This window comes from Lissotriton vulgaris, chromosome 1_1, assembly GCF_964263255.1.
Source record: "Lissotriton vulgaris chromosome 1_1, aLisVul1.2, whole genome shotgun sequence".
NCBI classification, from domain to species: domain Eukaryota; kingdom Metazoa; phylum Chordata; class Amphibia; order Caudata; family Salamandridae; genus Lissotriton; species Lissotriton vulgaris.
The window spans coordinates 1,246,647,746-1,246,672,250 of record NC_141685.1 but is presented as its reverse complement, the minus strand read 5'-3'; the positions used below and the strand labels follow the sequence as shown (position 1 = coordinate 1,246,672,250).

The window sequence follows — 24,505 nt, the reverse complement described above, 5'->3', positions numbered from 1 at the left end:
GGCTAGATATCCTCCCCATTTGCTCTCTCACTGTCCCACTCCCACTCGGTCATCATGGTCGGTTTACATCACATGGGGCTGGTCTAGAACTGAGGGCTGAAGAAGGCTGGTAGCAGAGAGTGGCGGCGGTGGAAACAACATGCCCACCTCACTCTCTCCATCCCCTCCAGCAAACTGTATATGTGCATAGGAGGAGGTGAGGGAGCATCAGTGAGCCCTTGCAGCCAGTCTATGATCACAGCTCAGGGTGCCATTCCTCCAAGAGCCAACAGGCTGCACTGGGGTTGCAGGTTGGCTGACATCAGGCACCCAGAGGGGAGAAGCTCCCGGGCTTCTGCATCACTTTCTTTCATGTGCTGTGCTCTTTCCTTTGTCCGGTCTTCTGTTTGGGTCTTCACTGTGCTGCTGTGTCACCCTGGATGGTGCTCTTGACTGTTTGCAGCTGTGCAGGATCACAGGATTGTTGCCTTTCGGTTCCAGGGGGTGGTGGCTCAATGCTGGAGCTTTCCTACTGTGGGGATTTACTCTTCCATTTGTGTTACTCTCTCTGTTGGTCGCTTTCACCCATGTATTGTTCCCTGTGTCGTTTCTCCCACACCCACCCTGTTGCTTCACCCCAATCTACTTCCAACCCGCTCCTACTTCCACAAAATCACCCATTGTTTTTTTTTGTAGTTTCTTTTAAAAGCGCTTTCGCAATAGATTTTATAAGATCACTTTTGTGCTATTTTTTTTATTTACTAATCAATCACGGATCAGTAAGTAAAAAAAGTGGTCTTTTAAAGGTGCTGTATGCTTGTTGATCACATGCACGTGCCTGCATAATGTGGCAGCTACATACTGGCGTATTTATTGATTTATCGATTTTGCCATGCTGCTATACATCATGGCTAATAAAGCACTGACTGAGCCAATACCTCTTACAAACAAGACTTATTGACTTTGCCAGGGATTATTTCCTGGGGCACTGTGCATGAGGTAGACCATGACTGCTCAGCCATGTCACCCAATCTGCCTCACTTCACTTGACCCCACTCAGCCATGTCACAAGATGAGTGGGAGGGGTCAAGGATGCCCAACGTTCCATCTGATACATAGTAACCATCATCCTGGTCGATAGAAAGCACATGCAGTCTCAGCTATGACCAAGGCCACTAGAATAATGTGATACTGTGGCTTCTGCGTTTTTCACATAATTATGGATTTGTCGCATTTGCCCCATCATCTGCAATCTTTGCCCAGACAGTATTACCATAGGTAAAAAAAACAATAAAACTAATGAAGTAAAACTTATTTGCTGCATAATGCCGGATAATTTGCCTTTTTTGGAGCATAATTTAGCCATCCTTGCCACAAAATGTAATGCTCCCCTGTCACATAATGCAGTCTGCCCTACCTAGGATACTAGTGGGTGTGCCCCACAAATTCAGGGATCTGGGCCTAGGTTTGACAAACCTCTGCCACCCAGTGATACTGGGATGACAGGTGTGTATTTGTGCACTTGGAATGTGCAGCGAATGTAGTCTATTGAAGAGCTAGTAAGTCCGCCTCCTCCTCCGCCCCCTTCCATTCACCTGGCCTCCGGCTCTCTACCCCTCTCGCCTCATACAACACACACTTACCACGGATGTCCAGTGTTAAAACAAACACTCTAAGGCACAAAGGCGCGAAGAAACAGGCCATCTTTAAAGAATACGCTGCCAGTTTGGTGTACCTCTTCTGTGCTGCTGCGGGTATTACTCGCTGCTCTGCATTTTATCCAGGTGGACGGCGAGCCATTTAAAATATACAAAACAAAATGAGGGTAGGTGAGGAAGAGGTGGGGTCTGGCTGATCAGCTTACAGGAATGTGAAGAACAAGCCTTCCACCCTGAGCACCCCCCTTTCCCTCGACACACACTCAAGTAATGGGGGTTCCCAGCTGCGGTGGGAAAACAGGGTAAAACACCCAGCAGAGGATGGGAAGTGTGGCGTGAGGTGTCGAAGATGTCACATTTCCTTTCACCGGAGCGCGCAGGTCACCCGGGGTCACTTTCATCCTCCGGGACAGCAAATGGGCTTTTAACGGCACCAGCATGTGCTGAAGTGGAGCTCTGCCCTTATCTCCGATCAGCCCCAAAAGGGCCCTTAAGCCGACTCAGAGCATGCAGAGCCGCGGATTACAGAGCTCCTCTCACTCTCTGTCCGAACACCGCGACACGGGAGCCCCTGGGGCTTTAACGCTCATTAATGCCCAGCGGCGTGTTTATAGTGGCGGTGATTAACAGAGCAACAGTGGAACATCTGCACGGGAGCCACAATAAACCGCTTCCGCAAGTCCCAGCAAAGCAACCACCAGCGTTTACGGCTAACCAAAACTGCAGCTGTGTGATTAAAAGTGGCATTAAATATTATGTGGTAAGAGCGAATACAAACCCCGAAAACTTTCTCCGCAAAAAGTTTCAAGTGCCACTTTTTGTTTTTAGAGATACACGAAAATACATTGTTGACAGGCCAAATTGGTAGTACAGCATCTGAAATATTATGACATATCTACACATTGATAAATAGTTTTGTGAGATTTCTTATTGAGGCTGTAGTTACTTTGTTAAATATGCCCGCAATTTTGTTGCGTCGTTGAAGTGACAGAAAGGAACAATAGTAGGCGCTACATGGAATACATATTGAATAAATGAAAGATATTGGCACGTAATTTGAAGCAGTCTCACTTTATTTGTTCCAAGTGACAGCAAATTAATTTTTTTCTGTTAAATGTTTTCTGCCAGGTTTTAATGAGTTGTTTGTAAGTTAAGAAAAGGCAAACAAACTCAAACTAAAATAAATACAACAAAAAACAAGCAAGTCCCGAAAACTAAACAAGCATTGGCGTAACAGCATCAACTGTTGCATGACTAAACACTTATAGGGTCCCAAAGGCGAGACCTATTGGCTATGCTAATGCTTGTTTTGAAAGATGTCACCCAGCGGGAGGACACTGCTTTAAAGACTGACACACTGACACACACACATACACACCTTGCGCTCCACTGCATTTGTATGCATCACTCCTGGAAGCAGACTTATTGATTTAACTGGAGAACGAGTTGTGTCTTCTATGGTGTATTAATTAGTCAAAATGGGGCGAAGCGGGGAGGAGCCAAGATGGCGACCGGAGCGGACGCGTAAGCTCCCGGCTCCGCCAGCCCTTGAGCCCCGTCTTACTATCCTGCCTGCCATCCTGCCCGACTTACCGGCTGATCCAGCGGGGGCGACGTGCTGATATCGCCCATGGTTTTCCGGACTCTCAGCTTGCCCGGAATGCTGAGATAACCTGGTACCCGTCCCGACTCCATTGCCCCGACGCTTTTCGCCGTTCGGTGCCAGACCTCGGCGAAGTGGAGACGAGCAACTTGCCTGCTGGGCGCTCACACCCTGAGAGAGGCGGCTCTCCCTGGATCGCGGATTTCAGCGCTATTGTAAGCAGGGACACGCAGACAGGGTTGCTTGTTTAATCTTCTTCTTTATTTGATAGTAGTAAGTAGTACAGCAACATGAACACAGGACCTCCTCCGCCTTCCCCTCCAGTAACTGACTCTCACCTGCATTCCACAAACAACCTTCCACGCACTCCACACTCGCACGCCATACACGCTCTACACTCGCATGCCATACACGCGCCACACACACACACGCGCCACACACACGAGACACACACGCACGATACATGCACGAATACCACACACCCTCCTCCTCAAAAAACTAAGGAACCATCGGAAGAATTACCCTAACTTAAAATCCAAAAACCTAGCTGGCATCTTCCTTACTCTATCGCCACGGCGAAGAAATTCACCACTAATATCAACATTAGAGCGAGATGATCCGACACCCTCAACATCTATAACATCTCTAGCACCAGAAAGACCAACGTCACCAACGTCAACATCTCTAGGCTCACACGTGCCTGCATTGCCAGTCAGCCTCAAATCCTTAACCAAACCAAAATCATCGCCTAACAAGTAACCACTACAAGACCCACCATCAGAATGTACACCAACCACACCCCTCCTCTCATTACAAAAACTTAATTGACGAAAATTCCACCTTTTGCCATCTTCCAATTCAACAGCACTACCAAAAACCTTAATTACCTTTAAAGGTTTGGACCATACACTTTCACCTTTCAATACCTTCCTAGGGTTCTTCACCCTAACCATCTGACCTATCTTAACTAGAGGCCAGTTACATCTGTTTCCATGATACTGCTGATTGCGGTCTTGATACCTTTTAACTTCAGATCTGACTTCTTCATCAACGTTCTTGGTGTTACTTTGCATTTTATTATTTCTCTTCCTTAACCACCAGGGAACCAACCCCGTAAATGGCTTCCTGCCTCTCAAAATTTCAAAAGGTGTCTTTCCAGTAGCTGAGTGGGGAGTTACACGATAGGCGGTCAACCTCTCTTTCAAAGCCTTCCTCCAGGGTAACCCTGCACTCAATGCTAATTCAATCACTTCCTTGACCACCCTGTTGAAGCGCTCAACCTGGCCATTTCCCTCTGGGTGGTACAATGATGACTTAATGTGCTTAATGCCCATTACCAATAAAAACTCTTCCATTTTTTGTGAGACAAATTGGGGACCATTATCCGAAACCAACATTTCAGGTACACCCTCTCTCGAAAATACATCCTCTAAAAACTCAATGACAACATCCGTAGTCATTCCATTCACCATTCTTACCTCGGGCCATTTCGAATAATAATCCACTAATACAATGGCATAGCAATCTGTAGAAGACAAAGCTGAAAATGGTCCCATAAAGTCGATAGCTACTTTCTGCCACGGATATTCAGGTAGCTCCACCATGGTCAATGGCACACTCAACGGCTTAGCCACTTTATCACTGCTGTTACAGATTTTGCAATCCCTTACTAATTTGTCCACCATGGAGTCCACACCTGGCCACCAGAACCACTCCTTAACTCTTCTCTTTGAACTAGACATACCACCATGTCCAAAATGGCTTCTCTCAGCAATGTCTTTCCTTAAACCAACTGGAGGCACAATCCTGTCACCTCTTAAGATGATATCATTGACGATACACAACTCATCCTTAATCTTAGAAAAGGCAATAGATTCACCACGTAAATATGACTCTCTAGGCCATCCTTCAATTATGAATCGTTTAATTTCTTTTAGGACCACATCCTTCTCCATCTCACTCACCCAAGATGCTTCAGAAATATTGCTAACAACATTCTCAGCGTCTATAAGAAATACATCCTTGGCAGTAAATGCCACTTCACAATCAGTGTTGGTCTTGGCATCAGACAAATCTGCATTGGGTAATCTAGATAGGCCATCAGCAACAACATTGTCTTTACCGGGAATGTATTCAATGTCAAAACTAAACATTTGCAGCTTTGAAGCCAAACGAGCTAATCTTGGCGTTAAGTTCTTCCCGCCCTCAGGCCTCAAAATGTTCACTAATGGTTTGTGGTCAGTACAAATTTTAAACTTCCTTCCCCATATATACATTCGAAATCTTTCAGCTGCCCATGAAGCGGCTAACAGTTCCTTTTCTATAACGGAGTAGTTCCGTTCCGCTTAGGTTAAGGTACGTGAAGCATATGCTACTACCCACTTTTCAGACTTGACCCGTTGGGAAAACACAGCGCCAATGCCATACCCAGACGCATCCACAGATAGAACACATTCAGCCGTTAGTAAAAAAGGTTTCAAACAAGGCGTAGTAACTATTTCCTTCTTCACTTTCTCAAAACAAGTTCTCTGTTGATCACCCCATGAAAATGTTACACCTCTCTTTAGTAAGGATCTTAATGGTTCAACTTTTGAAGCATAGTTCTCAATAAAGCGTGAATAAAATTCTGTTAGTCCAAGAAATTACATTAATTGTTCTGTGCTTGTAGGTTCTGGAACAGCTAAAATAGCATCCACGTGGCTAATTTTGGGTGGAATACCATCCTTAGATATGACATGACCTAAGTATTCTACCTCAGATTTCCCAAATACACATTTCTCATTTTTAATAGTTAGTCCACTTTTCCTTAATGCTTCTAGAACTGCAAACAAGCCTTTATCATGACACTCTTTGTTCTTCCCAAATATTAAAATGTCATCCTGAAACACTTTAGCATTTTCAATCCCCTGTAAGACCCTGCACATTTCCCTTTGGAACACTGCAGATGCACTAGCGAGCCCAAAAGGCATACGCTTATACCTAAACATTCCTTCTGTGGTGATAAACGCAGTGCAGTGTTTAGAATCGTCCTCTAACACAATTTGATGGTATGCACTAGTTAGGTCTATCTTGGAAAACCAAGAAGAACCACCCACAGATGATGTCAATTCTTGCAAATTTGGAAGAGGGAATGTGTCAACCCAGATAGCCTCGTTTAAACATCTTAGGTCTACACACAGGCGCAAATCGCCATTGGATTTAAGCGAAATAACCACTGGCGAAACCCAATCAGAACTTTCAACTGGTTCAACAATACCATCACTACACAGTTTTTTAAGTATCTCACCCAATTTTTCTCTATAATTGGAACATTTCTAAGTTTTTGCCGAATAGGGCATGCGCCTTCCCTTAATATTATTATGTGCTTGAATCCAACCATTTTGCCAATCCCACTTGAGAATACATCAGGAAATTTCTCTGGAAGATTTGAGTAAGCATCCTTTTCAACGCACTCATCCTGAATAGAATAAACTGGACATTCCAGTCTAGGGTCAATTTTCATGCCTAAATCATAAATGTGTGGCCACCCCAGGATAGTCGCACCCTTATTGGCCACATAAATTTTTCCCTGACAAGAGTTGCACCCAAAACTTATTTTAGCTATTATAAAACCTTCTAAAGGTATTCTGTGTCCGGTGTAACTCCCAGGATGTATATCAGGACCTAATAATGGCCTGCTGGGCCACAGAGATTTGAATGAATCCATACCCATAATAGTATACCAGGCACAAGAATCAACCATGACCTTTACTTCTAACCCATCGATATTAACAAGGCAAGATGGTAACTTTTTAACCCTACTTGCCCCTTTAGCCACTTCGTCGTGAATACTGCATATGTCACCCACTACATGGAAAACATCATCTTGATTCTCATCCTGGACACAATTAATGTCATCCTGCTCATCATCTTGCAAATAATTAACTTTAGCTTTGAAATTTCGACACACTCTGGTAAAATGTCCTTTTTTTTTACAGTTGGTACAAATTTTATCAAGGGCAGGGCACCATTTATAATTTGCTAAATGAGTAGAAGACCCACATCTAAAACATGCAAATTTTTTCGGGTCATTATTTCTTTCAAAACTCTTTTCATTTCCTTTCTTACTGGGATAAGATGAATAATTTGTCATCTTATTATCACTCTTGAATTTGGACTTGTCACCCTTATTTACAACATTAATGGAATTAGAATCAGAATCACTCTTTTCATTCCTGACCTCACGAATGCATTGGTCGGAAATTTCTACACCCCTAGCTACTTCAATAGCATTTTTTAAGGAAGTGCTTCCAGATGACCATAGTTTCTCTTGGATTTTCTTCGATTTGGTCTTCATAAGAATCTGATCACGTAAGACTTGGTCATACGTCATGCTTTCAAATTCACATGTGACAGCTAAGCCTCTTAGAGCTGATACATATTGATCAATAGATTCATCACTTTTTTGAGCCCTTGAATAAAACTTAAACCTTTCCATCACTACATTAATTTTCCTCCCAAATCTTTCTTGCATTTGTTTAACGGCACATTGGTAAACCCCCATGTCGCCAGCATTCTCAATTTTAGGAAGATTTTTAAACTCCCTTAATCCTACAGCACCTAATCTATGTTTAAGCAATGACACCTTTCTTTCTTGTGAAGACTCTTCTTCAGCTAAAACTTCCACATAGGCTTCAAACATATCTAACCATAAGTCCCATGCAATAGGAGGTTCACCAGATTCTGCTAAAAAAAATGGCGGTGGATGAATTGAAGACATCTCAATAAAAGTACAAGTTACACCATACAGAAGGAAAGAAAAAAATATATTTAAAAAGATTCCTTTGTAAATACTTGCGCAAAAAGTTCACCAGAGTTCAAAATGGTATGGTAATACCTAACCTCCTTATAATTATGTTGCTCAAACAGTTGCAAATGCTTGCGCAAATAGTTCACCAGAGTTCAAAATAATGTGGAATACTTAACTTCTTATTATTGTGTTGCTCAACAGTTCACCAAGTTTTAAATAATATTAAAAATGGTAATTCACAGTTAAAACGGCAACCGGCGTTAGAATCAGCATCCAGCAATTAATATTAGTTGAAATTCTTTTGTAGACGCGTTATTTCCTTAGACGCGTTATTTCCTTAACACATTGTGAAGATAACGCGTTGCTCCGTTAGCGCGTTGCTAGGATACAACAAAATGGCCACTGTGCGTGAAGATGATATCACTGAAGCGTGAGCGTGGTGACGATGAGATGGAGTCACGTGATGACGCTCAGCGTAGTGACGACACTCTGGAGTTCCACGCTTGAGAAATAACAGCTTGCGCGTGCCGATGCTGGTTAGGAGGGCAACTTGAAAAATGCACTATGTCAAATAGTGTATTTGGAGGTAAAAAATTTTTTTTAAAACGTACCAAATTGCCGAGGAGATCGCCGCTCGTTGGGTAGTTACCGTTCTGAAGTTAGTTGAGCATAATTTCATGAATCAAGTAAAAATTTAAGAAATCCAAAAAAAATCGTGCTCAATGTTGCTGTCGCTGTAGATCCCGCTGGTCGCCATGTATTGTAAGCAGGGACACGCAGACAGGGTTGCTTGTTTAATCTTCTTCTTTATTTGATAGTAGTAAGTAGTACAGCAACATGAACACAGGACCTCCTCCGCCTTCCCCTCCAGTAACTGACTCTCACCTGCATTCCACAAACAACCTTCCACGCACTCCACACTCGCACGCCATACACGCTCTACACTCGCATGCCATACACGCGCCACACACACACACGCGCCACACACACGAGACACACACGCACGATACATGCACGAATACCACAAGCGCCTCGGATGCTGTGGAGTGCTGCACATCGCGATTGACACGCGACCGCAGGGAAGATCACACTGCACTCCGGCTCCTTTGTTCTGTGCTGTGGGGGGGCGCCTCGACTCCATTACGGGGCTCGCCCGGACCTGGCTGATCGCCCGTTCGTCCTGACTGCCTGTTTTTGCTGACGGGGGCTCCTCACTGGCGACGCCACATTGCAACTCGTAGCGGTGGGAGACGGGGCGACTGCTGGCCCGTGAAGCACCCCCCATGCTCCTGTGACTGGCTTGTGGGCGCTATGGATGTTCCCGCGGACCCGCGGGACGGAGATGGACGTCCGCCCTTGCCCCTTGCCTGTGTTGCCGTGGCTGTGCCGGGGATTGACTTGCCTGCACCTACCGGTGCCGTAGGCGGGGGGGGGCACACTACCTACCCTGTCCTATGGAGATGTCCTGCTTGCCCTATGTGAACTGCGGGCGACGCTACTGCAAGACTCCCAGGGGCTAAGTGACAAACTCGACAACATTGCCTTGGACCTGGCGCAGATTCGGAAGGACTGCTCCCAGCAACAACTGATCGCTCCCCTGATGGTTCCTGCTACTGATACTGTGTTGCCGAGTGTTCCCAGTGGGGCTGAGTTTCGTGCTGCCAGGACTGGCGCTTGCAGACGATCGCTCACTGACTCTGCCTGCGATACATTGTTCCCACATTCGGCTACTGCTCCATTATATCCGCTGCTACTATCAGAGGTGGGACTGCCGGCTATGCTACTCCTGGCCCCCTTGAAAACTCTTTCATCAGAGCCTCCGCTTTATCCCCTATTGTATCTGGTTTCTCAGGGTAATTTTGTGACTCTTTTTACTGTGACCGATGCATTACTGGGTATGGGGCGCCGTCCATTTTGTATTTGTGAATCTCCCCCTTCCTCTTTGCTTCCATCTTGTTCCTTTGTTGTGGAGGGGGTTGACACTCGTAGAGGGCTGTGTACTGAAGGGCGTCCGAGATCGGGCCAGGGTTAGGCAGTTTCTCTGCTGTATTGCCCTCCTATCTGATGGGGGTTGGGTTCAGGATGCTATGTGGAGGGAATGTATGGGTCACACGCAGAACGTAACTTGATTTTTCCAGCTGGTTGGATGTTATTAGATACTGCTAAGCTCTCGCTCTCAGAGCATCCTTGTGACATTGCACTGTTTATGGCATAGTCGGCGCTACAACTGGCTATCCTGGTACCTAGTGAGCCGTCAGCTCTGTTGCATTCTTTTGGGTGCCTGACTTGCCAGCAACGTTCATTGGGACAGGGGGGTTGTTTCCGAAGGGTGGCGTCCATTTTACTTTACTTTGTCTCTACGTTGCCTGGGGCGGCCATCTTAGTCTTTGTTCTGGCTGGGGCGGGATTCGGGCGGGTACCGTGGTGTAGTAATCGCTTGCGACCTACATAGAGCTAAGGGGCTCCGGGTGTCAACTTGCACTGGCCCATTTGATGTGGTTCAGACTTGCGGCGCCTTTTTGGCGCGTATCAACGCTACAGCTCCCCACATTTAGTTTGCTCTTTTTGTCTATCCTGGTACCTTCGACTGTGAATTGGAGCTGCTCATATCCTGTTGTCTACTTTACACGTGGGGTGGTGATTTATGGGTTCATTCCGCGTTCTGGGTGTACCTGTATTTGTACCCCCCTTAATTTTATGGCCTTTGTCTTTTTGATTCCAATGGCGTAGTACCTGCTAATGGCTGGGTGTCCGGGAGTTCTGTTATTGTATTGGCTCCTCCCCACCTTCTTTAGTGGGAGATCTGGGACAGTTTTTCCTTGCTCCCTATATCACTAGTGAATGTTTTTCTTTGCCTTTTCTTTCCTCTCTTTCTCTCTACTTTCTTTTCTTCCTAAATTTCGGGTTTTTGGGGCGACAGACACTCTGCTGGGGGGGGGGGGGGGGGGGGCAGGCCGTAGCCTCTGCATGTGTGTAGGGTGGGGGGTTATATTTCATTTTTGTTGGTTTCTATGGTGCCTATGTATGATCTCTTTTATAATTTTCTGGGTCTGTGACAGGGGTTTAGTAGGAAGTGGGTGGCACTGTGGGTGGTACGTAAACGCGAACTGTCTCCTCTGTTGCCTTGCGCAATACTACCAAGTTGATGAGATGGTCTTCACTACTGTTGGTTTTCTTGATGCCGCCTGCCCATGCTGTGAAAGTTAATGTACGGACTCAGTTCTCCTTGATTCCATTCTTCACGGATTTATTTTCAGACTAAAAAACTTTAAAATTTTAACCTTCAATGCTCCTTCTCCCTGGCGACATGAGTCCGTTCAGTGTAACTGCTGTTAATCGTAGCTGTATTTCCTGATGACGCTGGGGACCCGTAATGCTTGCTCATGTGCTTAAAAGTATCGTGGCCGGCCTGACGGTTGTAGGCCCGTATTTGTCTCATTTTTCATGCACAATAAAGGTTTTCAAAAAATTTAAAAAAAAAAAAAATGGGGCGAAGCTTCACCCCAATGCCGGTGTATTTACAGCTGGTTTCCATTGGCTGGTTTGTTCGCAAGAGTTTAAATGAAAGGACTTTGTTTCGGACTTACCTGCTATTGAAATAAACAAAAGAAAAAGCATTATACTCGTCTTCGTGTCTTATATGTAATTAAATCTTTCCTTAAGTATTCGGTTTGAAAATTACATATCTGCAAAAACTGTTTGCAAAGCAAAGGAGTGCGCTAGCTCCCAGAAGCCGGAGAGTTCACTCAGTGCAAGGCTCTATCTGGTCTCCCCTGGCAGGTGAGCCAGCAGCAGTGTGCAGTGCAGCTGGGAAAAGTGCAGTGCCGCCAGACCCCTGGTACAGTGACGGAGAGGAAAATCCTCATAGATTCCACCCTGGAGGGGAGGGGAGCCTGGGAGTTTGTACGGAGTGCGATTTACTGGTAACTGTCTGACAGCCTGCGTCCGCACTGCCGATGATACACGGTCTGCATTCATCGTCATTTCAGAGCAACACAAGTCCTCAAGCAACCTCTTGTGTTGATACCAAGCTCTGAAAATGTACTATGGAAGAGCACGTCATATTATACAGTATACATAAGAATACATTATATTAATCTACCAGTAAACCTTCATGCTAAAATACAAGGTTAGAACTTCTGCCTTAGTGGGGGAACTAAACATCATATGCAATTTACAAATGACGACACAGGAAGTGACGTCACAGCGTGTCATGTCATGACATGCCCTTAGAATAATTATTATTTAAAGGCAAGGACCACCTTTAATTAAATGAACATTACCAGCAAATAACGTAGACAATACTTCACTGTTTTCCGATTTATCTGGGCGCCCTCCAGCCTGCCAAGCTTGTGTGCTGCGGCAGACTGTTTCTGTTGCAATGTGCATGCTCCAAAGCACCTATAAATTATATTTATTAATCACAGTTGCTGCTTTCATGCTGTGCCGCCACAGGAAGTTGCTCTCGGTAACAGGTGCTTTCTAAAAAAAATTTGCACAAAGCGGTCACTGGCAAAAGAGGAGTTATTTGTGGGAGGCAGGTTGCGGTTCCTTGGGCTTTCCATAATGTGCTTGTGTCGCGCGAACTAAGCTGGGAGGACTGCTGGCAACAGCGTTTCTATTGAAATAATAAAAGAAACGACCAGACGATAGAAATGTAAATAACTGAAGGTAGATAAAAAGAAGCCACAGAGTCTTTGATGTAAAGAAAGTGCTGGGACTCAGAATGTTTTTTCCATTAAATCTGTGGAGAAGAAAAGGAAAAGCCAGGAGGAAATTCGATCTGAGCCACTACTCAAACTAAACAAGCTCTAAAACACAAGCGCGGCCCACGGCCGCAAAAGTTCATTGTTGTGAGAGAGAGGGGGGGGAGCAGGAGGTGAGCCCGCGAGTGGTGCATGTACGTTTGGGAGTCTTCACTTTTCAAGCACTGCACTCATGCTCGTGACGCGCCCCTGCTCGCTCCCGCAAGGTGGACGCCGCAATGAGCAGAGCGACGGCTAAAGGCCCTCCTATGCAGTGCATGCGCGCTGCGTAGGTAGCTGCGTAGGTGAGACCTAAAAGTGGGGGGGAAGGATTTAGGCAAGGAGCTGCAAGATAAAGAGTTGGAAGCAATATTAGCCTTCCCCAGGAAAGTATCATGCAACACTAGGTTCACATTCATTTAACACATGATACTGCAAAGAGCATACCCGGCACCACACAGGCTACACAAAATTTACCCAGAAGTGTCACCAAAATGCCCCAGGTGTGTTGCCCCAGATGCAAATTTATTGCACAGGTTATGGACATGCCTGGCCCTCTCACTATACTGGGTAAAATTAGTAGACACAATAAGAAACAACTGGGGGAGCACATTGGGACACACCCGAAAGCTGTATACTGGGATTATACTGCAGACCCCAGGGCCTAAAAGTGCAAAGGAAATTTGCAGATCTGGCACTCCACAAAGCGTACAGACCTGGTCGGAAGAAGTGACCCGTTGAGGGAGGGCAGAAAGTGAAGTGCTCTGCAGAGAGGAATGCAGAGGTCTGCGGAAAACGCCAATATCATTGAAATGGAACGTACTGCTAGAATCCTTTAAAGCGCTAGATTTACAGGCACACTGAAAACACTTCACTCTTTTCTTAAATTAACGCCGACTCCAACCGTGACGATAAAACTCTGAAGAAGAAATTCATGCAGTTGCTGCTAACTAAAATTAGTTACAGAACTGTAGGCATCTCTCACTAGCAAAAGTGGCGGAGTAATTTCCACTTACTTCTAAACACACAATACAGGTCTCAACAAACCCATGTATTACAATTTCAGTTTAAAATGACCGGGCCATGTTATGTGTACAGTAAACAAGTGAGCACTAAGTATGGGGGGGGGAGGCAGGGAACATTAGAAGTCAAATTAAATGGCCAGTACATAATAATGCATCGTAATGATGAATAATACGTAGTTATTGGTTACTGACATCCAAATGTATAGGTTGTATACAATTATAAGAAATATAATACATGTACTTAGCGAATACATGAATGACAATGTCAAGTGATGTCCTTCAATGTATGAATTCAATAAATGTCAAAATCCACAAAGTCTATTGGAAGAACAAAAATCCGCTTAGAATAAAACTGGAATTTTTCAGTCGGTATTACCGCAGGAGATTTTTCCTCATGTGGTAATAGCAGCAATCCTGCATGTGTAATTTTGCTCTCAGTTTTACTGCATGAAAACATGGGAGTCATTCCTATTCTGCAGAACTGTTAATGGGGCCTGGAGGGAGTTTTCTTATTATGGAATCCACAGCTCATATGCTATTCTCTAGGGCTACAACAATATGGAATACATTAAAGTTTACCCTGAGCACACTCAGTACACTTAAAAGTCCTTTATATTTTGAAAAGTCCTTTATATTTTGAAAGAGTCCAAAACCTTTTGATCAAAGTTAAAGGTATTTATCCGAATTTTCAATTCTCAAAATGTAGTCAGGCAATATTTTCAAGACACAGCTTGATGTCACATTCTAGTCACTGCTTAAACAGCCACGAGATCAGGTGCTTTCAGGGTGGTATAAAATATATAGGACTATTAAGTTTACAGAGTGGTCTCAGGGTAGACTTTAATGTATTTTGTATCCCTTCGGATGAGGGGAAATTATAAGATTGAATTGGTATAGCTGTATGTTTACGTAGCCCGTGACAAGAGTAGAGCGCACTTGGAGTACAACTTTCCTGGTTACCAAAGCAGTTTGTGCTACAATATGGAAACTGGGATGCTGGTTCGTTTGCTGAATAGTCTGCACTAGCAGAATGTACTCTCAAAGAAGTGTCCCCGAAGGGAAGTCAGAAGAAGTCTGTGTTTTAAGTGGTGGACTTCAAAGACATACACAGCAAAACATGGTTGGAAATGTGTCCATGATACTGCGTATAAAGGAATAATATTTCACAAATATCTTGGCAGCAAATAGCATTCAACTCTGAAAAGGAAAAAAAACATTTATACCAAGTGACTTTAAAATTTGATTTGAGTGTGTCGTGCTGGATTGTCCAGTTGTCAGGTGTGCCTAGTGTTCAGCTGTGTGGTGCCTGTACACTTATGCAATGCACACACAGCACTTCCGGAGACTGTCACAAATTTTAGAAAAATTAAATTAACTGATCAGTTTCTTAATATATAGTAACTGTTCATTTTAAATAACTGTGCCTTACTCCTAATTACAATCCTTGGTGTGAAGCTAAAACAGAGGATTATTATATCCTGAGCCAATATTGCATGAGTGACTGGTACAGTAACTACCTAGCTGACATCCCAAAACTGAAGGCAAATTACCAGGAAGATATTCCACCACTTCTTCAATATATTCCCCGACATTTTTCTGATGGTCAAACTTTATAGGATGCAATAACAGTTACAACGGTAAACACAAAACTGAGTGCAACTCTATAGAGAGTTTACTTTGTCTTTCGTGCCCCCACCTACATGGTGCAAACCATAAACACTGTAACCAGGCATGATCGACAGGCAACTTGAAAGAAACAAGAACCAATGATACAAGTTGAAAAGTGCTACAATGGCCCCAACCTGTAGATGCGTCCTAGGAGATGTCTTAAACAAGTGTAAAACTGACATTGAATGTGCAAAAAAATAAATACACCCACAATACCTTTTTTGACAAAACACTTTTCTGGTTCTGTGTAGACTATCCGGTCCTGGCGGAGAGGGGTAGGCAACTAAAGGAGGACACGGGAGCTTCAACCTTAGCTACAGAGGCTTGACTCACCGATGTCCATCCCGCCAGACACTGCTGTTACATTTAATAATTGACCTCTAGGCATGGAACAATGTAAATGCAGGTACTCCTTTTCCTAACTGTATATGTAAGCACTGATACTTAGATAGATCAGCTAATACTGTAGAATATGAGTACTTTTATAGGTCCTGATGAATCGCGGGTAAATAAGCCCTTAGCGAGAAACATGTTGACCACTACCTTCACTTATTAGTAGAGTCTTGAGTGCGAAAAACATCACTTTCCAGACCTCCTAGACTCACTCTTGCTTTTAGTTAGCGCACGGGACCACCTGAATAAAGTTCCTTCTGGTACCCCTGCGTTATTTTAAATTTCACATTCTGTCTACTACTTTTCTGGCCCCTCACCCACACTTCACCCAAGGGCAGTTGGATAAAAAGATCTCCGTTAAAGAGCCCCTCTTTGAGGTGTAGCCCGTTGGGTATTGCACTGCCCACCCAACGAGGAGCATTGCCCATGATGAAGCATGACACCTGCTAGGGTGTGTGAGGCCGACATATCCAACAAAATGGATACCCACGGGTTGGTTACCTTTTAACCACCTCTACATATCCACTACCCAGTGACCTGCATCTTCAACTCAGGAACAGCCCAGTTCCCTCTTTGGTACCAGTTATCTGAGGGCCCACACTGTGGCCTGGACCTTCCACTCGTTTCGAGTGGTAATTTGACCCTCTAGATCTACAAAGATCTCCTCTCCCCCTCTTTGTATACATAGCACACAGCTATCCCTTCAGTCAGATTCTAACCGAACCGGTCATCTCCAATTCACCACGCCCACAGATGTCTGACTATCTATGGCAATCCAGTATTCCTTCATCAAACAGAATTGTATCAGCCTTGCTCTACCTCTGTGGATTTCCACTCTCTCACCCCACCACGTCTTCAACCTCGGAAACAATTAAATCAGCATCGCACTCACAATTATCCTCAACAAATCCATCACCACAGCACATTTCCCGATGTATGGAAAAACGCAAAGGTCACACTGCCTGCAGATACCCTACGCCGACCCCAGAGAACTCAAAACTTACCGAACCATCTCACTGCTTCTGTTCCGAGCCAACGTCCTCGAGAAAGCCATCGACCACCATTTCACCCAGTACCTAGAAAGAAACAACCTACTAGACGCCTGTCAATCTTGCTTCCATGCCAACCACAGCACTGAAACTGCCCTGATCGCCGCAACTAATGACATCAGATCCCTCCTCGACAGAGGTGAAACAGCAGCCCTGAACTTCCTCGACTTCTCAGCGACTTTAGACATGGTTTCCCACCACACTCATCAACATACACTGCCACATCAGCATCCAGGGAGACGCTCTCAAATGGATTGAATCCTTCCTAACAGGACAGACCCAGAGAATCCAACTTCCGCCCTTCACCTATGATTCCAAGTGCATCATCTTCGGCATCCCCCAAGGTTCATCTCTCAGCCCCACATTGTTCAACACAATCATGACTCCACTGGCCGACATCGTCCCATCCCAAGGACTCATCATCTATATGGACGACACCCAACTCATCCTCGCCCGTCTGCGCCAAGTCCGCGCCCAGCGCCAGACCCCCTGGCCCCCGGTCCTCCCACCCCACCCGCATTACTTATGATGCCACCACCCTCCTAGCCCTTAACCCCGGCCGTTCCCCCAACTGCATCCAAGCCGCCCCTGGACACACCCATGGACCCTTCTCTTGCAACTCCTGCAAGTTAGACGGCACCAAGAAAAAACTCCTCATCTACGAACACACAACAGATATCCGACCCCAACCACCTACAATGCATCCTGCTCAACACCCGCTCGGTCCACAGGCACGCCATCGACCTCTGTAATCTTCTAGACACCATCTCTCCGGACGTCGCCTTCCTAACAGAAACATGGATGAACGCCACTTCAGCCCCAGACATCACCATTGCCATCCCGGAGGGCTACAAGATCATTCGCAAGGATCGTACTGGCCACACAGGAGGAGGCATCGCTATCGTCCATAAGAAATCCATCCGCATCTCAACCAGCTCAGACGTCAACCTCGCCAACTCTGAACACCTTCACTTCCAGATCCACATCAACCCCAAGACCATACTCAGAGGCACCCTCCTTTACAGGCCACCAGGACCCCGCGCACAATTTAGTGAAGACATCACGGACTTCATCACTCCACACGCGCTCCCCTCCGAGGACTACATCCTTCTGGGAGACCTCAACTTTCACCTTGAAAAGAACAACGACCGCAATACCACCACCCTTTTGGACAACCTCGCAAACCTCAGACTTAAACAACTTGTCACTACCTCCACCCACATCGCAGGTCACACACTCGACCCTATCTTCACCTCCAGCAAACATGTTTCCTTCAGCCACACCACAGCTCTCCTTTGGACTGACCACAGCTGCGTTCACTTCACCTACAACAAGCCCACATCCAACAACCACCCCCAACCCACTCTGCAAAGAAACTGGAACAAAATCACCATCGACCAGATCTCCTCATCGCTTCTTCAAAAGCCCCCCGCCCACTCCTCAAACCCAGACCAAGCAGCCACCAACCTCACCCAATGGTTATCCAACAGCGCCGACATCCTAGCACCACTGAAAAAACGACAAATCAAACTAGGCAGCAAGAAGGCCTCCTGGTTCAACGATGACCTTAAGAAATCCAAGAAACTGTCGCTCCCTTGAGAAGGCCTGGAAAAAAGACCCAACCACCAGCACCAAGGACGCCTTCAAAAACGCCACCCGCATACACCACCAACTAATCCGAAATGCCAAGAAAGCAGCCTTCAAGGACCGTCTAGATAACAACGCCCACAACAGCAAGGAATTATTCAACATCGTCAAGGAATTTACCAACCCCTCAGCCAACTCCAACGACATCACCCCCTCTCAAGCCCTCTGCGACTCCCTAGCCTCATTCTTCCACAACAAAATTGCAGACATCCACAACAGCTTCGACAACCAACCCGGGGACCAACCCACCCAATCCCCTGCAGGACCCCCACCCCCCTGAACATCCTCAATGACTGGAAGCCAATCTCCACTGAGGACACCATCCGTCTGATGGACTCTATCCACTCAGGATCCCCCACAGACCCTTGCCCTCACCACATCTTTAACAAAGCAGACTCCATTATTGCACCGCACCTCCGAGACGTCATCAACTGCTCCCTCAACTCCGCAACCTTCCCGGAAAGCTGGAAACATGCCGAACTCAGCGCCCTCCTGAAGAAACCCACAGCTGACCCCACCGAACTCAAAAACTACCGCCCTATCTCACTCCTTCCATTCCCGGCCAAAGTCATCGAGAAAGCTGTCAACAACCAGCTCGCCGCATTCCTCGAAACCAACAAATCCCTCGACTCCTCACAGTCCGGCTTCCGAGCCAAGCACAGCACCGAAACCGCCCTCATCGCAGCAACAGATGACATTCGAACTCTACTGGACAATGGAGACACAGTCGCCCTCATCCTCCTCGACCTATCCGCAGCCTTTGACACAGTCTGCCATAGCACCCTTCTACAGCGCCTCAAAAACATCGGAATCCAAGGAAAAGCACTGGAATGGATCACCTCGTTCCTCTCCGGAAGAACCCAGAGAGTCCGCCTTCCACCATTCAAGTCAGAAGCCACTGAAGTCATCTGCGGCGTACCTCAAGGGTCCTCACTCAGTCCCACCCTCTTCAACGTTTACATGAGCCCCCTCGCGGCCATCGTACGCCAACATAACCTCAACATCATCTCCTACGCCGACGACACTCAACTGATCCTATCACTCACCAGAGACCCTAACACGGCCAAAACCAACCTACACGAAGGAATGAAAGAAGTAGCCGAATGGATGAAGCACAGCCGTCTGAAACTGAACTCAGACAAAACAGAAGTCCTCATCTTAGGTACCTCCCCCTCCGCCTGGGACGACTCTTGGTGGCCAGAGGCCCTTGGAAAAGCACCCATCCCGACGGACCACGCACGGAACCTGGGCGTCATCCTGGATTCCTCACTCTCGATGAACAGACAAGTCAACGCCGTTTCTTCATCTTGCTTCAACATTCTTCGCATGCTCAAAAAAACATTTCGCTGGATCCCTACCGAAACTAGAAAAACAGTCACCCACGCTCTGGTCACGAGACGACTGGACTACGGAAACACCCTCTACGCCGGCACCACCGCAAAACTCCAGAAAAAACTACAACGCATCCAGAACGCCTCAGCCAGGCTCATATTAGACATCCCGCGTAAAGAACACATCTCTGATCACCTGAAAAACCTCCACTGGCTCCCCGTAAATAAGAGGATCATTTTCCGGCTCTTAACCCACGCACACAAAGCACTCTACGAAATCGGGCCCGAATGTCTCAACACACGACTATGCTTCTACACCCCCTCCCGCCAGCTACGATCCTCCAACCAAGCCCTCGCCACTGTACCCCGCATCAACAAAACCACCATGGGAGGTAGATCCTTCTCCTTCCTAGCAGCTAAAACTTGGAATTCAATTCCCACTCACCTTCGCCTTACTCAGAACCACCTAGCATTCAGAAAACAACTCAAAACGTGGATATTCGACAAGTAACTCCCCACCCTTCTTCAAGCGCCTTGAGACCCTCTGGGTATGTAGCGCGCTATATAAATCTTTTGACTTGACTTGACTCAGAGACAGAAGACTCCCACCAGAACAAACTTCTGATAACGCCATGAATGACATAGCCAACGGGATGAGGATCAACTGCCTAAAGCGCAACTGAGACAAGACGTAAGTGCTGATCTTCAGAAACAACTCCTCACAATGGGAAGATACCTGGTGGCCTTTGGAACTCTGACCAACTCCCACCACCACGGACCACGCCTGCAACCTCTGACTCATCATGGACAGCAAGCTCACCATGAAAAGACAAGTCAACGCAACTGTCTCATCCTGCTTCCACACCTTTCGCATGCTATGGAAAACCTTCAGATGGATCCCCATCAACTCCAGGGAAACAGTCATAAAGCCATGATCACAAGCCAGGCTACTCTACGGAAACGCATTCAACACCAGAATCACCACCCAACTCCTCAAGAGACTCCAGACCTTACAGAATGCAGCTGCAAGACTGAACCGCAACCTACCTGACGGGCCTGCACAACACCCCACCTCAAAAACTTCCACTGGCTCCCAGTGCAGAAGAGATGCCAGTTCATGATGCTGACTCTCGCCTACAAAGCGCTCCACGACAAGATCCAAACCTACATCATCTACGACCTTAACTTCAACCAGCCCGCCAGCCAACTGCGCTCTGCCGCCCATGTCCCCCACATCCACTGAAACCACAGCAGAGATCCTCCATTCTCCTACCTCGCCTTTAAGTCCTGGAACGACCTCTCCCTCCACCTAGGTACAGCACCAACACGAGCAGACTTCAGGAAGGGACTCAAAACCCTACTCTTCGACTAGAAACCCACAAGACATTAGCACCTGGATACCCTCACGGGTAATTAGCTGCGCTCTATAAATACTGAATGATTGAGTATTGCCCCTCTACATCCGTCTATTATGCGCTCCCTCCCCATAGCAACCTTCAACTTCTCTCTGTCCACAGCAGTCTATTAAAATTCCGTACAGCAGCAGTCTGGCAGCTCTTTGGCTACAGCAATCGGGTGCTTCCTTCGGTCCATAACAGTCTTCAACATCTCTACCTACACCTAATAGTCTATTTCCTTAGTCGTCTATTGTCATAACAGCGTGACAACTCTCCGCAGCAGTCTATTGCCCTAGCAGTCAGCCACCTCTCTCCACTCATTGCCACCTAAATATTAGCATGTCCCTCTTCGTACCAGCTACCATCACAATCCACCCACAACAGCGCTGTTTCGTTCCATGAGTTACAGCCACCTCTCTCCCCCAAAGCCTGCAACTTTATAACCAAATCAGTCTAATAACATCTCGCTCCATAGTAGTCTGCTACCTCTCTCCACCGAGAGCACTCTGTTTCTCTAGCTGGCACCCATCAATTTAAAAGTCTCTAGTGCCATAAGGGTCTACAACATATGCCACTATCCACCGAAGTCTATGTCCACCTTCAACCAACATCAAATTCCCTTTTTCGCACCGCAGCTGTCTGCCACTCCCTCTCCACCTACAGCAGTCCATTTCCCGTGTGCATCTACACAGCAGTCTACTGCCCTCTCTCCAATAGCAGCAGTCTAAAACACTTGTGGCCACTTATCGCAGTTTAAAGTGTACAATTCTTCCAACGTTACTCTATCCCGACTCACCCCCAGATGACGTAGTTGGTCTTGACATTCTTAGGCCAGGAGAACTCTCCGAAGATCACCTCGTCTCCCTTAACTACGATCTCCTTCTTCTGGATGTTGTACTGGCGCAGGACGCTCAACACGTCCGCCATTTTCAGCAGCTGCTCCGCTAGGACCCTGTCTATGCTGTCCTCGCGCCGCCTGATACTTCGAAGTTCACAGCGAGGACCCGGCCGTCAGCGCCAGCGCCTGCTCGGAAGAGGAACAAGGACCCCCGGACCCACTTCCCCTTCCTGATGAGACACAGAGAGAGGACAGGCAGCGATCTCAGCTGTAGATTTCGAATTACTTCACGAATACAATAGTGCTTTATTTTGTATGACTATAGGGCCAAGTCCTTACAAAGTATGCTCTTTCGAATAATTAAGATATAATTTCTGTTTACTAATGGAGGAAAACATTTGCGAACTTTACCCGAAGGTGTCAGAGCGCTTTACAGTTGAACCACCAGTTACATTACATAAGATCTTCAGCGTACACTGTTTATATACAAGTTACAGTCAGTCAAACTAACGTTTATTTAGACCGTAGGTCTAAACAACTTAAAAACATAACATTTTTATAGGTATTCTAATATCATCACAATTTCATCAACAGTTTGTAAAGAACTGTCCTTGGAAACGTTGTGGAGATGTCAGCAACTTCTTTATTAAGTTCTCCAACACAGGCTCCGCGAGGTGCGGAGCGCAGGATACACACAGCCGCCCCGTGAGTCACCAGCTGTCAACTGTCAACATTCCAAACTGACAGCTGGTGAAAGGCATGATGCCACAGTGTCCGGAGGAGTACACAAGAGTGCAGATCACAACACATTTCCCCCTTAGGAAAGAGAGAGTGAGAGAGAGAGAAACAGAGAGAGAGAAATAGAGATGCAATAAATCGCACGAGCATAGAACCAGGAGGTATGCAAGATGAACTACTTACAAACGTAATTTGAGAGTTTCATAGGCGGTTAACAACCTTCTAACTGCCCTGCTTGTGCTAACGGTAGTGGAGGTGTGATGCATGGGAGTAATGGGCAATCTTCTACCCACTCTACACGTGTCGGTTAGATAAGGTCTTTCGTGCAAGGGTGTGGTAGTGGGCAGCAACGGTGAGGTGTGTACTGCGGTATTTGAGGTGTGAGGCTCAAAGTCGGTTTCATCATCACTATGTCAAAGTTCTGCTGTGAGCAGAAGTTCTGGGATGGTTTGAAATATTATCTCTGAGGGAAGGATTACTGGGAATGGTGTTGGCTTAGGGTTTGTTTGCATAAAGAGAGAGCAGAGAAGTACCACACCATACCATCGCTCAGGAGAGCAGAGTTGCAAAATACTTTGCGGACGCATAGTAGTTTTGAAAACTTGTCTTTACCTTTGGTTATGTGTCCACTGTAGCAGAAAGTTGTCCACCACTAGTTACCCTGTGGACCCCTACCCGGTAGCACACCCATACAATGTAGCTCCTTCTGGCCAGGCATGTCTTAATAAACGGGCCGGAGTCGCTCTGGACTTCGGGCCCACACGAGTGACTAACTGACGTGTGCGTGTCTGTTTGTTCAAGCGCGCAGGCCTACACATGACGCGATCTCAAGCGCAATAGTTTTACACTGCCCCGACACCGGCGATGAGGGATGGGATTGCGAGAAATCACTATCCTGCTGCTGAGGTGAAAAATAACCAGCCCGACCGTCGGCCTGTCAGAGCGACGACAAAACGCGACTGATGTCTGTCAGCGCGTGAGGACCTGACAGTGTCAGCGCGTTGAAAAGAGAACCAGAAAATCACCGGCCAGTGACCTAAGGTACCGTCTGACACCCTGCGCCCTTACTATGAGGTAAACCCCTCGCGTGAAGCGGCAGTTCGATAGTGCTCCTGGTGAGGCCCCAGTAGAGCCCGCGCTGAAGGCTGAGGCGCAAGCCCTGAGGTGCGCTATCATCACACAGCACAAGTAGCACGCTGCAGCGCACAAGGTCAACTGCCTGACAGGGGAGCAAATAAGCATTGGACGAGGTACCACGCCAAAGACCTAAACAAACCAGCACTGGCAAGACCAAATCACGCCGACTAAAAGCATCAACAAGCATTGGCAAGACACACCGTTTTTGAACAGGCATACCAAGCCAGGAACACAAACAAATAAGCATTGGCAAGACTAAATCACGCCGACTAAAAGCACAAACAAGCATTGGCAAGTCCCACCGTTTTGAACAGGCATACCAAGCCAGGAACACAAACAAATAAGCATTGGCAAGACCAAATCACGCTGACTAAAGAGACAAACAAGCATTAGCAAAAACCACTGCTCTACCAAGTATAGAAACAAAAAAAGAGAGAGCCCGAGGACCATCGTGCCACACCCAACCATGACTGAACCGGCTGCCACTGCAGCAGCTCCACAGCCAGCA

The 24,505-nt window shown here is 46.5% G+C and overlaps 1 protein-coding gene across 1 annotated transcript in view; it reads right to left on the bottom strand.

Annotated features, from left to right (window-relative positions):
• The window catches only part of CDC73 (cell division cycle 73), a 754,132-nt gene extending 731,883 nt beyond the window's left edge, over positions 1 to 22,249 (bottom strand). The window contains exon 1 of the mRNA XM_086964560.1: positions 22,081 to 22,249. Within this exon, the coding sequence (XP_086820686.1) occupies positions 22,081 to 22,211 (131 nt within the window). The 5' untranslated portion in view covers positions 22,212 to 22,249. The remainder of the gene's footprint in view (positions 1 to 22,080) is intronic.
• Between the last annotated feature and the right edge of the window lie 2,256 nt (positions 22,250 to 24,505).